Raw genomic sequence first — 13,773 nt, forward strand, 5'->3', positions numbered from 1 at the left:
ATACATGTTTTGGTAATATTGTTGTATATTTTTATTTTTCCAAAAATATATTGCGTTTTAAGAATTTATTTTAACTTTTCATAATAATTTATCTTGTTTATATTTTCCTGTGTGATATTTTTAATTCTCACTGATGATACTATTGATTTCTATCCTATGATTTGCCTAGTTTTTGGGAGTACAAGGAGACATTCTTTTGTTATTGTAGCTCAGCTGTCTGAACCTGTGCTGTATTAGATGCTTTATTTTTTATTGTAGGTTAAATTTCTTTACAAAAAGTGTTATTTTTTTTTTTTTAAATAACCTGTAAAAAGTTGGAGCCATTATTAAAATTGTTTTTGTAAGATATTAATTTGCATGAAAATACAATACTGCAAATGAGGGTGATAATTCCATAAGAAAATGACAGATCATTTGCTTGTGTTTATGAAGAGATTTATGCTTTATACATTTATTTTTTTATATTTTTACTTAAAGCTTAAAAAAATATTACAAAATTGTTTTGGCTCTTTTAGTATATGAAATCGGAAGAATGTAGTTTGTATTTTTATTTTTAAAATTTGTGATGATTTTTTTTGTTGTATTACTAACTTTCAGACAAGAAATGAAATTTTGTTTAAACTGAAAAACGGTAGACTAAATTTAACATAATTTTTTATGATGAAACTTTTGAAAGTTTTATTTTATTTCTGAGTTGACTCTCCTTTATTCTTGTATATAAAACAACAGAATAATTCATATTATAGCCCAAATAAAAATGTTAATATTTTATTTTTAAAATAGTTTATATAAAGAAATATATATAATTATTAACAATTATTGATTAAATAGAATTTAATAATTCAAAATTTCAGATGATAGCAAATATAACAATGAAATAATGTAAAAAAAAAAATATTAATGAATACACACAGGGACAATTCAAAAATATTTTAACAATAAAAAGATAGTGATTCTTTGCTATAAAATTTGAATATTTTTGATATTTTTTTTTATATAAGGTAAAACAATTTTAGTGCTTGCTTCATATTATCAAATTTTATGGAAATTTTTAAAATAGGATATAAGAATATAACATTTCTTTCCTTAAATATTCAACATGTAAATGTAAGTAATTTTTTTGAATATAATTTAATGAATAGTTTAAAATATACTCAAATGATTAACTTTGTTTACATAAAAATTCATCCTTAACATAAGATCTGTTCATTTCATCTGAATTAATGATAAAATTTAAAACTATTTTGAATAATTAAAAATTGAGCAGTTTAATTCTCTATTACTAAACAAATTATAAAATGAATCTATTTAAAAAGTATAACATATCCTATTCATAAGCCTCAAAAAAGGATCTGGAGTGAAGTTCATATCTCTTTGTAACATCTAAGCTTTATTTGTCTACAATTTATCAAATTGATTTTATTTTTCTTAGATGTCTATCATTATTATTTATCAATCTTATTAATTATTGATACTAAATATTAACGATACATTGAGTTATATTGGTTAACATTGATTATTAAGTTGTCTAGTGATCAGGATTATTTGGCACTACAAATGGTGACATAATTTAGCATTGATTATTAATTAATTAAACAATTATGTTATATCTGCAGTCAGTAAACTAATTCAACAAATCATTTGTATTTGATATTAATAAATATTGATAAACAGTAGAACCTTTAACAGCAACATTTTTTATTATGAAATCTACTACAGTTAGTCTAAATTCTGATACTTATAAAAAGAAAAACTCAATAAATATTGAAGTTTTGTTAAAAATTTTACTATTGAAATTTCTCTTAATATTGATGATGATAGTACCTTCTCCACAAGAAGTGCAGTGGAACTTCGGTATACGACCTTAATCCATTCCTAATGTTTGGACTTATACCGAATTGGATGTATACCAAACCAACCTTTCCCATAAGAATTAATGTAAAAATGATTAATTTGCTCTCACATAAAAAAAATGGCTGGCTTTGAACACCTTGCTTTCTGGCTAGTTCCTGCTTGATTTTCCATGAGATCAGCATGTATTTTTTTAGCTTTCTTGCAAATAATTGCTTCTGATACGCTGTCTCCAGCACATTGTTTTTCAGTTATTCAAAGCAAAAGCAATTTCGATCTCTGTTTAGAGATTGATTTAACCCCTTTCGCAACGTTAGCAGATTTAATTAATGTTTTTATTTTTCGCAATTGTCAATATCGTCATTCTCGGAATACGGTATGCAACAGTTAAAATCTTGAATACGCATGCCACCTTCGTATTTCTCAACAATCTCTTTTATCAGTTCCATTGTGATTCTAGTCATTTTTTTAGTTTTCTGTTGCTTTTAATTTGCCTTTTTGCAATTCATGATTAATAAAAATAAAATAATAAAATATAATAAAAATAATAAAATTTTACATACAAATTAAAGTTAGAAGAAATTTAACAAAGTTATAAACCGTTGCACTGCAAATGTCTAGTCTGGTCTAGTACACCGATAGTGCTATTTGTTCATAGATGGTGCATATAATTGAATTAAGTCGTATACCAAGCAAAATTTGTTTCGTTCAAACAGGACATATTCCGAATTGGACGTATTCTAAATCAGACGTATACCAAGGTACCACTGTATATATTTTGTTGATAAATTTCAGTATCATTCTATTCCTGAATACATACAATTATATCAAACCAGCAAATCAAACTACCTTAAAAGTTTTTCAATAATATAACCATTGATTCTTCAATAAAAATTATGTCAACATTAAAGCCAAGATTTGAAAGGCTGATTGAATTTGGTCATTGCTAAATTTTTGTTTCAGATGATGACTTGCAAAGTGCTCAACATTAACTCTAAAATCATTAATTTTTAGTAAAATAAAATAATAACATTTAATTGTTGTAAGTTTAAAATTTTATGTAATCATTTAGGTTGTATTTTTATATTCTTAATTGTAAATTACTACAATTCAAGCTTCAAAAGTAATATGTAAAATAATTTAAAAAAAAAAGCTGAATTTACTTTTAAAGACAGTTTTTCAGTTTTATATCTGAACTAATAATGTGGGATTTTTGATCTCATATCACTATATTTTTTCAATGAATTTAATACATTTAGTATTATATAATAATAATATTTATATAATAAAAGAGATTTAAAACTATTATTATTCAACAAAGAATCGCATCATATTTTTGAATCATCCTGTAAATTTATATAGCATATTTAATTGAAAACTGATTTTGATAAAATTATTACCACTTAAATTTCATTCAGTTACTATTTTAAAAAATTATATATCAATTATACAAGTTCCAATTTCCATACTTATTGCAATAAAAATTAAGTTCTTTGTTTTATCTGTTTAAATTTAAAATAAAAATCATGCAATAATTAAAATATTTATATTCTTTACATTTATTTTTATTTATCTGAAATCTGACTAATGTTGTATTGAGTTGTGTGTTTGTATTGAATTTTAATAAAAGAACACTGAAATTCCATTCTTCAATATGGTCTTACAATAGATAATGTGAAATTTGTATTACAAAATAGAATTTTTGAGATTTAAAGAAGAAACTTTTTTATTATGTTGTTTATTTGTCTAACAAAGTCTTTTCATTATGTTTGACTTTAAATACTACATATTATAAAATTGAAGATCTTGTTTATAATAAAAAGGATATCAATTAAAATTAACTAATCAGATATTATTAATATAGATATGCAATGTTTCTTGCATTGTGTTAGTCTTCTCTGAACTGTAATACTGTAAGTATAATTATAAGCAGAGCCAAAGTACCAGTACTTTGTGACTGCTTATAAATAATTTAGATGATATTTTCTATAGCAAAACAATTTATTTGGACTTAGGAAAAGAAAAAGTAGAGAATGATTTTAAGTTTTTTAATTGATTGCAATAATTGTTAGTCTAGATCAATTAGATTTATATATATAATTTTATTATTATTTGCTATGCTGGAAATTTTTAATCATTTTCTTTCCTTGATCCTTAGTGTTTTGTGTAAGTTTTTGTTGTTTATATTTGCTATCTGGATTACAACATATTAAATTCTCAAATTAATACATATATTAAGATATAAGTTTTTGTCTGTACTTTATAATGAAGTTGATTCAAATGTTTATGAAATATTGATATATCTGACACATAAATAGCTTTATTTGCTTTCTCAGAGTTCAGTTTAATTTGAAAAAGATTGAAATTATGACCTAAAATGTTCATTGTATAAAATGTATTTTACAGTTTAATTAAGTATTATTAATAAATGATTGCTTCTTACTTTTTCTTATGAAAACACTGTTCAAACATATTTGTCTTTTATATCAAATCTTTATTACTTATCTATTTTAAAAGTAGAAGAAAAGGAACAAAGAATGAAAAACATATTTTTTTGTTATAGTGTTATAAGAAATTTTCAAATTTCCATTTGCTTAATATATCCTTAATTAATAAATATAGGCCTATACAGAACTTTTATCTTAGTTATATTAATGAAACTGTTGGTATTGTGGCCATATGTCATTGTATATATTAATTTAATCATAGTTTAATCATTTTCCTTTGTTCTTTGTCCCTTCTCACTTTTAGAACTTTCTATCCTTACTTTTTCCGTTGGATGGTGAGAGCTGATTTGTGGAACTACAGAAAACAAAAAGAGAAAAAGGACCTGAGGGCACAAGTGAGAAGGAGTGGTACATTCTTTCAACTGGACCTCAAAGAGGAAGGACGTAGAAGATGGTGCTTTGTGTTGTCAAGAGTAGCTAGACTAGAGAGACAGAACTAGCTTGATAAGGATCAGTGAACGTATTGTACTGACGATACAACAAGTATCGAGTGGATACAAAAAGAAAAAGGAAGACCACAATGAGCCATTAGTCCAAGCAAGTTCCACATGGCCTCCCACCAAAAGTGTGCAAAGTTCTGTACATCCCAGATACTTTATTCTTTCCTATAACCTTATTTTACTGTTTATCACTTTCCTTTTTTCTTTTTGACTTCCCTCTTCCTTTAGTTTGTTAGTTTGTAAGTATTAGTTGTAGTGTTCCCATTATCAGTTTTCTTATGTATGTCACAATATATACATATTCTTGTCATTTGTCCATTAATAATCTTGTCACTGCTGTATTACCATTCATTGCCATTAAGTTGGAATCTATAACAATCTGTATCTATTCCGTAAAAATAAATACTTTGTTTAACTATACACTATGCACACTATGCATAGTTAATTGTTTGGTGCATTCTCCTTTGTCAGTTAACAATTGTTTCACAATGAGCTTCACTTTAATCTGGAATTGAATTCTTATCTATATTTAACAATAAAGAATTATCTCAGGATCATCATTACAGTAATTATTAATTCAGTATTATATAAGGCAGCCACTACACTTTAGAAATGAAAGTGTATTTGTTTACATTGAATAAATATAATAAACATTAAATCCAATAAGGATTTATGGATTACCCAATATTTATTATTTTTAACTTCTCATCTTTGTTCATTTTTTTCATTTCATTTTTCCTAAAAAAATTCTTTCAAAAATTATTTTAATTATAAAAATAAACAAATAATACAATCTAAATAAAAATGATCAGTTTTCAAATAAATATGTATTAATATTTTATTTTTAAAAGTTAAAATTTACTAATTATATTAAATTATAAGTAGAAAAATAATGACAAGTGCACAGGTATGGCCATATGCACCACTTACGGGGTGTAACCATGCAGGGCAGTAGCCGCAGCAGCTGCTGTTAGTGGTGAGGGGTGTCTTGCGAAGGCAGTGGCGAAGGCACCCCGTGCCCGACCTCTCTGTATTGCTACACCACGCAAGGCGGCCACTGGCAAATGCAAGAGGAGACAAACACCAGACATGCATTTCATTTTTTAAGCAAGCCAATCACAAAAGTAACACTAAGGGATGCTGATATGTTAAATAAAATATATTTAAAAAGGAAAAAAGGAGAATGGACTACTTGATGGAATTCATCTTAAAACATCCAAGGACATCTAATACAGTAATTATATTTTTAAGAATTTATTAAAGTTTTAAATTTTGTTTGTGTATTTTATACTGTTGTTTAAAAAATTTATTATAGTAATTTATAAAAACACTGTTGTGATAAATTTTTTATACTTTTTAAAATATAAAAGAATTCATAAAATGTGTATAGTATATAATGAAATTGTAGTTATTTTATTCTATGTAGAAACAATAATTTCTGAAACATATTGTATTATCTTAAAAAAACAAGAACTGAACAAACTAAGTTTTATTTTATATGGTATTGCAACACAGCTTTAAATCATTGTTAACACTTCTGTGTCCAAATGACATGGAAATGTTAACAATGATCTAAAGTTGTTGTTATTCTTGAAGTAACATGAAACATTATAACAGCACACTGCTCCTAGATATATCATCATCTCTGAGACCTCCAAATTTCTCCTGACCAGCTGTATCCCATGTATTAAATCTAATTGTACCATGAATTGTATGAAATACCAATGGATGAACTTCATCCAAAGTAGCAACATATTTCTTTTCAAATTTATCAGTTAAATACCTCTTTACAAATGTGATCTTCTCTGTTCCATCATTGCCAACTAAAAAACATGTGAAAGTGAGAACTCCATCACTATTTTCAAATGAAAGTGGTCTCAGACATGGACCATTATATTCAAGGGCAGTGTGCTGTTATAATGTGTGAAGTTACTTCAAGAGTAACTTGTAAAAATGTTCCAAACTATAAAGCTGATATCATCTAACAATTGAAATATCATGTGCCCTAGAGAGATTATTAATTTAATTGTATAATCTGTTTATATATAAATATTAATTACATTATTGTTAAATTAAAATATATATTTTGTCTTTTTCTAAATTTGATTCACTGTTCAACCCTTGATTTTTAAATTACAAGAGAACCTTTNAATGATATATTCTCATTTGTCATATTCTATGCTATGGCAATAATGTATGTATAATATTTATAATTTTTCTGAGCAAAATCATAAATAATATAATTATATTTCATCAGAATCTGTAATAAATCAACAATCACCAAATGACAATGAAAATAGCACCAAATAAGGTGGCTTTTTTCTCAGATGAAACAATATAAGATGCACAGAAATAAAGTATTAAAACTTGTCAAAAATTCAGGAAGGTTTGTATATCAGAAAAATTCATGCTATTAAATTTCGGTGGTTTAAGGTCAACGGGGTGGCGAGATAAAGGATGGTTGTGTGTTATATCTTGAGTAGGATTGGACTTAATGAGTATTTTCAATATTTATATAGAAAGTATTACTCAAATCTGTTTTAAACAAAGTGAATGAGAACTTCGTTGCTTTTGTGCATTATATATTCTATTATATTTTCCTATTATACTATATGAGATTAGCCACTCAACTCTCCTAGTTTGTACAGTTATTGCTTCTTCATTTTTAGATAATACAATAAATTGTGAAGATCTAGTTATTGTTTAGCATTATCTATTATACTATTTAAGCATCACTAATACAAATGCTAAATATTCTCTACACCAGAAGAGAATCTCAAAAATAAATCAGAAAAATTAATTTTATTAATGATAGTTTTTATATTAAACTATATAAATTACTTTTTGTGAAAGAAAATTTCTTTATGAAGAGTGTAATAGATCAAAGTTAATAATTATTTTATTTTAGTGAAAATAAATTTATTTATTTAGTTTTTAAAAAACAAAATCTCATTTCAAAAATGCAAAAATATATTGAGTGAATAATATCAATAATTACAGTCTTGTAAAGTCACTAAAAATATAAACAAAAGTAAAAAAGAAAAACTATTGATTTAAAATATATTAAAGTGCATAAACTTTATGCTATTTTTATTGAAACATTATTTTTATCATAAGAATCAAATTAATTCCTTACCAAACACAGAAGATATGTTTCTTAAAATGTTACAATGTATCAATTGACACCTTTGGATGGTATTTAAAAAATGTTTATAAAACTGCTAAGAAATAATAATAGAAATGTTAAGAGTTTATTAAAATTATTACAATAAATTTGTTTGTTATATCTATTGTAAAAAAGTAGAAATAATGTAAAACTTAATTTGACCAGAAAAAATATGAAATTCTTTTATATAGAAAAATTGTCATTGACAGGTTTTATAATCTGTCTTGGTATAAACAACTGCATATCCAGTAATAAAAAACATCCACCAAAACCTTTGTATCTCCAGTTGTAAATTTTTATTAGCAACTAATGTTTTCGATCTTAAACAGATCTTCTTCTGGTCTGAATACACAAACCGAATTAGAATGAAAAAAATAGATTGTTACATATTATAACATATTAGTTTATTGGTTTGTTCCAATTTTTAAACAAATACATAACATATTTAGAAATAAAATAAAAATAAAAAAGAAATATTGGTAATGACCTGAAGATCTGTTTAAGATCAAAAACATTAGTTGCTAATAAAAAATTTACAACTGGAAACAAAGGTTTTTGGTGAATGTTTTTTATTACAATTTAAACCCAGTTCATTTATATTGCTGCATATTTTGTAGACTAAATCCAAAAACAAGTGCTTGAAAAATATAGGAGTTAAATGTATATATGAATAAAATGTTTTTCAAGACTTTGTCTCAGCTTCAGATCCCAATTGTAATCTGCTAGGTAAGTTGGAATAAACTGTCCCTTGCATCCCTCACACTTACTTACAAAAACTTAACAACTCTTCCCATTCCAAAACAGATTACCATTGAACCAAAAGAAATAAATGAAGAATAACAATAAGTTGCAAAACACAAAGCAGAAAAAGTACAAATTGAAATCCACTTTAATAGTATTGCAAGGCCTTCCTCAATAAAACTCTAAAGTAACACCATACTAAAAAATTTTATTTTATGGAATTGAAAATCTGAACAATGTAAGATTATTACATTGTTCAGATTTTCAAGAGTCAATTTTTGTTAATACAAATAATAATAATAATTTAATTAGTATTGTTATATTATTTGATATATTTTCATTAATTAATTGTTTTGTTTCAGCAAAAAATGAGAGATTCTATATGATGATATAAAATAAAAAATTATAAAATTTCATTAAATACTTCAATAAATTAATTTTTTCCTTATAATAAACATTTTAACATATGTAAAGAAAGTATCAAACATAAGAAAATAAAGAGAGAAAATATAGAAATAAAGTTATTTTGTTTCATCTAAAAAATGTAATATAAAAACAGAATAGAATGATATATTCTCATTTGTCATATTCTATGCTATGGCAATAATGTATGTATAATATTTATAATTTTTCTGAGCAAAATCATAAATAATATAATTATATTTCATCAGAATCTGTAATAAATCAACAATCACCAAATGACAATGAAAATAGCACCAAATAAGGTGGCTTTTTTCTCAGATGAAACAATATAAGATGCACAGAAATAAAGTATTAAAACTTGTCAAAAATTCAGGAAGGTTTGTATATCAGAAAAATTCATGCTATTAAATTTCGGTGGTTTAAGGTCAACGGGGTGGAGAGATAAAGGATGGTTGTGTGTTATATCTTGAGTAGGATTGGACTTAATGATGATATTACCCATTATTAGCATTTACAATTTTTTATAAAACCCAACCTTACCTCAAAATTAAGCTTTTTGCCATTTTACAATAATTAAAAATGTAAACAGTTTTTTTTAAATAAATATCTAACAAATAATGCCACCAGAATTTTAAATATTTCTGAGAAAGTTAAGTGATTTGTTGCTGGATTTTTTTACATTTAAATGGACCCACATTACATTTCTGGTTTTTCATCTCAATTAATGGAAAATGGCAAAGTTTTATTAAACTTGATCCATTAAATTTTGAGAACAAACTCGATTCTATAAGCCCATACAAGATGTGCTAGCGACCGTAAAACATCACATGACAAAGTCACGTGATTCGTATGATACTGCTTTGTCACACACGCTCGTGAAACAACCTTATATCCCAATGAAATCATGGACTCCATTTTTTATTGCATTTTTGGATTCTGCATCACAATTAATGGAAAATGGCAAAGTTTAATCAAAATCTATCAAAAGGATTTTGAGAATGAACACGATTCTGTAAATCTCATAGAAGAAACTTTGCTAATGCTCTGCTTCAATAAAACAACAAAATTCTGTTAGTTTGTATTGTTTTATTTATATTATTTAAGTAATTATGTTGCATTCTAATAACGTAATAGTAATGAAACCAAAAGTGAAAAAGACATATATTAGAAATATATTCTTGGAACAATAAAAAATATTCATAAAGAATAGTTAGCACATCTTAAAAAATTTTCCACAAAATAACAACAACACAAAGCCCGAATAGTATATATACTAAATTGCCAAACGATCGCCTAAATATCGGGCTATTATATGGCTACTTAAATGATTAGAATAAAGTAATTTGTCATAATAATGACAAATTACTTTATTCTAATCATTTAAGTAGCCATATAATAGCCCAATATTTAGGCAATTGTTTGGCAATTTAGTATATTTTCCACAAACTTAAACACAGTAAAATCTAAAACAGAACTTGAATAAATGGAAATCTGTCTAAGTGGAAAAACGTTCGAATGTTGCAATTCTGTATTACACAGGTTTTACTATACTATATAGCAATAGAATTGGCTTTTAAATATAAAATTGCTTATAAATTGTTTTTACACATATCTATAATTGGTTGAATGAATTGGTAACAATTTAATTTGATATAAATTTTTGAAAGGAATTTAGACAAATAATTGAATTAATTTTAAAGACTGTAATTTTAAATTGCATTATATATACAGGTATCCCTCATATAACATTCCAAAAAAGTGCTGTGTTATGCATATCCATGCTATATGAAATGAAGGACTGTTCCAAAAGTTAGCCAAAGTATACCATTCTTTTCCATCACAAAGATATATGTTTGGAAATAAATTATTGATTGCTTTAATAATTAACTAAAAATCACAATTAAAAGCACTGTATTATGCATTAATATTAATTTTAGTTAAATAAGGGTGTTTTCTTTTTACAAAGTATTGTCATCATCTAAGTTTTTTTGTTGATCTTGGTCAGAAATATTAGCAATGTCTTCATTTTCTTAAAAAAATTTTTGTGGATGAAAAATAAAAATATGTTGTTAATCAAAATTTGTTCTAGAAGGCCCTCATTTGTTCAGTTGAGTACTGAGCAATTTTCTCTGGAATTTGTGTGTTAGAATACCAAATTGTTTGAAGTTGGAAACAGTTTGAGTACTGAAATACTGCTGTATTTGTTTCATAATTTTTTACAAATAATTGCTTACCTATGGTTAAAAGAAGTTTAATAACACTTACCTAAAAATGTTTAAATAAGTTTTACTAAATACAAAGATTAATCCATAAAAACAAAATTCAGTGATAGTCTTAAAGGTAAAATCTGACAGCAATGACACTGACACCTGGTTGATCGGAAAGCTAGGACAAGGAAGAAACACAATTGTACTATCATTTTTCGTTAAATTAAACCTGAAAAAAGGCTCAAAACAAATTGAAAATTTCCATATTGTAAAATCCATGGGTAAATTTGAGATGATGAGTGTGCTTTCTTTAATAAAAATAAAAATATCAAATAACAAGTTTTCACTTCAATGTTATCAAATTTTGTACAGAGGATTTCCTGGATTCTCAAACCATGTTAGGGCAAAACTGGAAACTGTATTGTACTGGAGATATCCCCAATTTTCCAACTGTGTTAGAGTGAAACTGTTGTTGAAGTGCCATGTTGTATAAGGGATACCTATATATATACAGGTATACCTCGCCTTACGTCGGTAATTGGTTCCAGGAAAACGACGTAAGTCGAATTTACCTGTCTCCGAATCTACTTATCACTAGGAAAGCATTTTAAATAATATATGGTTAATAAAAATCTATTTTAAGCTTACAAACAAATAAATTTTAGTTTTTAATATAGTACAAAAAAAATAATCTAAATTTACGAATGCGTGTACTGTAAATACAGTACATACTTGTATATATTTTAATATGATTTTATGTGCTTTAAACGTTTATCTAGTGATATTACGACTTCAATATTTGTGGCGGACAGACGTAAAGTCGAATAAAATGACTTAAACTTGATTTTTATTTTTCCATATACTTTTTTAACAAGTGACGTATAATCGGGAACGACGTAAGTTGAGGTATGCCTGTATATATATTTTTTATCTTAAAGTTTAATAATTGAAGGATTTGGGTGTAAAAGCTGGTAAGTGCCATTTCCATTATGTTATAATGCATACTAACAGCTAACAGTAATGTATTTCAATTTAAATATATATCTGCTTTTCAACTATGGCATGGACTTTATTCTGATTTAAGAAGTTTTATTCTTTTTCTTTAGATGTTTAATTTTTACATTTTCTCCTAACTTTCATTATGGCACCACCTCTTACACCCAAACCCTTCAACTGTAATTCATTTGAGCAATAAAATTTTATTAAATGAAAATTTTATCGTTCAAATAAATCTATTAAAGCTAATTGATTGGTAAGAAGCATAATATTCAAATTTTTAGTTTAATAATTTCATTCATTTGTTGAATCTTAATAACATTGTTCACTCAATAATTTTTATCATTGAACATAAATTATTACATAAAAATATCTGATGGTCTAAAATTTAAAAATTGAGCAGAAATATTAGAAAAAATTAATTTTATATCAGAATATTTTGTCATATAAAAAGTTATCAATTAAAATAATTTATAATTTCTAAAAGAAAATATATTATTTATATCACTAAAAGAGTGAATTATTATTTTTTTAGTTAGAAATAAATTTTAACTTTTATAAAGCTCTATAAATATATAATATACAGTATTAGAATTGGCCCTGTAGGTAATTGTCTTATATACTTTTTCAGGTAAAATTGTAAGATATAATTTTTAATGTGTATTTTTTTACTATTATGCCAAAATTATGTAAAAACCCTTTAATGTTTAATATTCTTTGAAATTTCCTATTCTATTGATACAATATTATCAAGTTGAAAGTTTTTTTTACCAAAACAAAATTCATTTAATTAAATAAAATAGCAAACTGCCTATTTGCCATGTACAGTATATTCATGTAAATCCATCTTTAGTGAATATAAATATAGTAATAGAAGGAAGAATGAAAACAACCAAAAATAGGAAAAATTAAATTTAATAAAAAAAAATATGATGCAGTTATTTTGGTATGAAGGAACCTGCACAGACTTTATAGGTATGCTATTAGTGGTGGATTTGTTATTTTATAGTTCTAGTTATCCTGATTAAAAGTCTCCATAGACACAAAGTCAAAAAATGAACAGTTTTTGAATTATCAAGAGTCCAAGATGCAAGAATAGTGTAATTCACACTTGTTGTGAAGTCCTAAATCTTTTTTGTTTCAAAATATAAAACAAGCAGGTTAAGCCGATCTGATAGCATGCTCCACAAAATTGAATCAAATATTAATTTTGTTTAAAATAAATTTTATAAATTCTTGGAATCAAGTACAGTAGATCCCCCTATAAAACCGTTTCCTATAGTTATGATTCCTATAAAAATTGTGGCAGTATCCGTAAACAACGGTAAAAATAACTCCTATAATACGTAAAACGTCATCGGGCAGCCGAACTACTTTCTCGCCGTCCGTAGCGCCACGCTACGGACGTTTAGGCGGATAAATTGAGTTTAGTATCGTCTGTT

At 25.6% G+C, this 13,773-nt stretch overlaps 1 protein-coding gene across 1 annotated transcript in view; it reads right to left on the reverse strand.

Moving 5' to 3' along the window:
• The window catches only part of LOC111630037 (RNA binding protein fox-1 homolog 1-like), a gene marked incomplete at its 5' end in the record, with an annotated part of 40,556 nt that overhangs the window by 18,830 nt on the left and 7,953 nt on the right, over positions 1-13,773 (reverse strand). The window contains one exon of the mRNA XM_023374040.1: positions 5,729-5,855. Within this exon, the coding sequence (XP_023229808.1) occupies positions 5,729-5,855 (127 nt within the window). The remainder of the gene's footprint in view (positions 1-5,728; positions 5,856-13,773) is intronic.

The sequence above is a fragment of the Centruroides sculpturatus genome, unplaced genomic scaffold, assembly GCF_000671375.1.
Source record: "Centruroides sculpturatus isolate CEXI.00-Female unplaced genomic scaffold, Cexi_2.0 scaffold646, whole genome shotgun sequence".
Classification (NCBI taxonomy): domain Eukaryota; kingdom Metazoa; phylum Arthropoda; class Arachnida; order Scorpiones; family Buthidae; genus Centruroides; species Centruroides sculpturatus.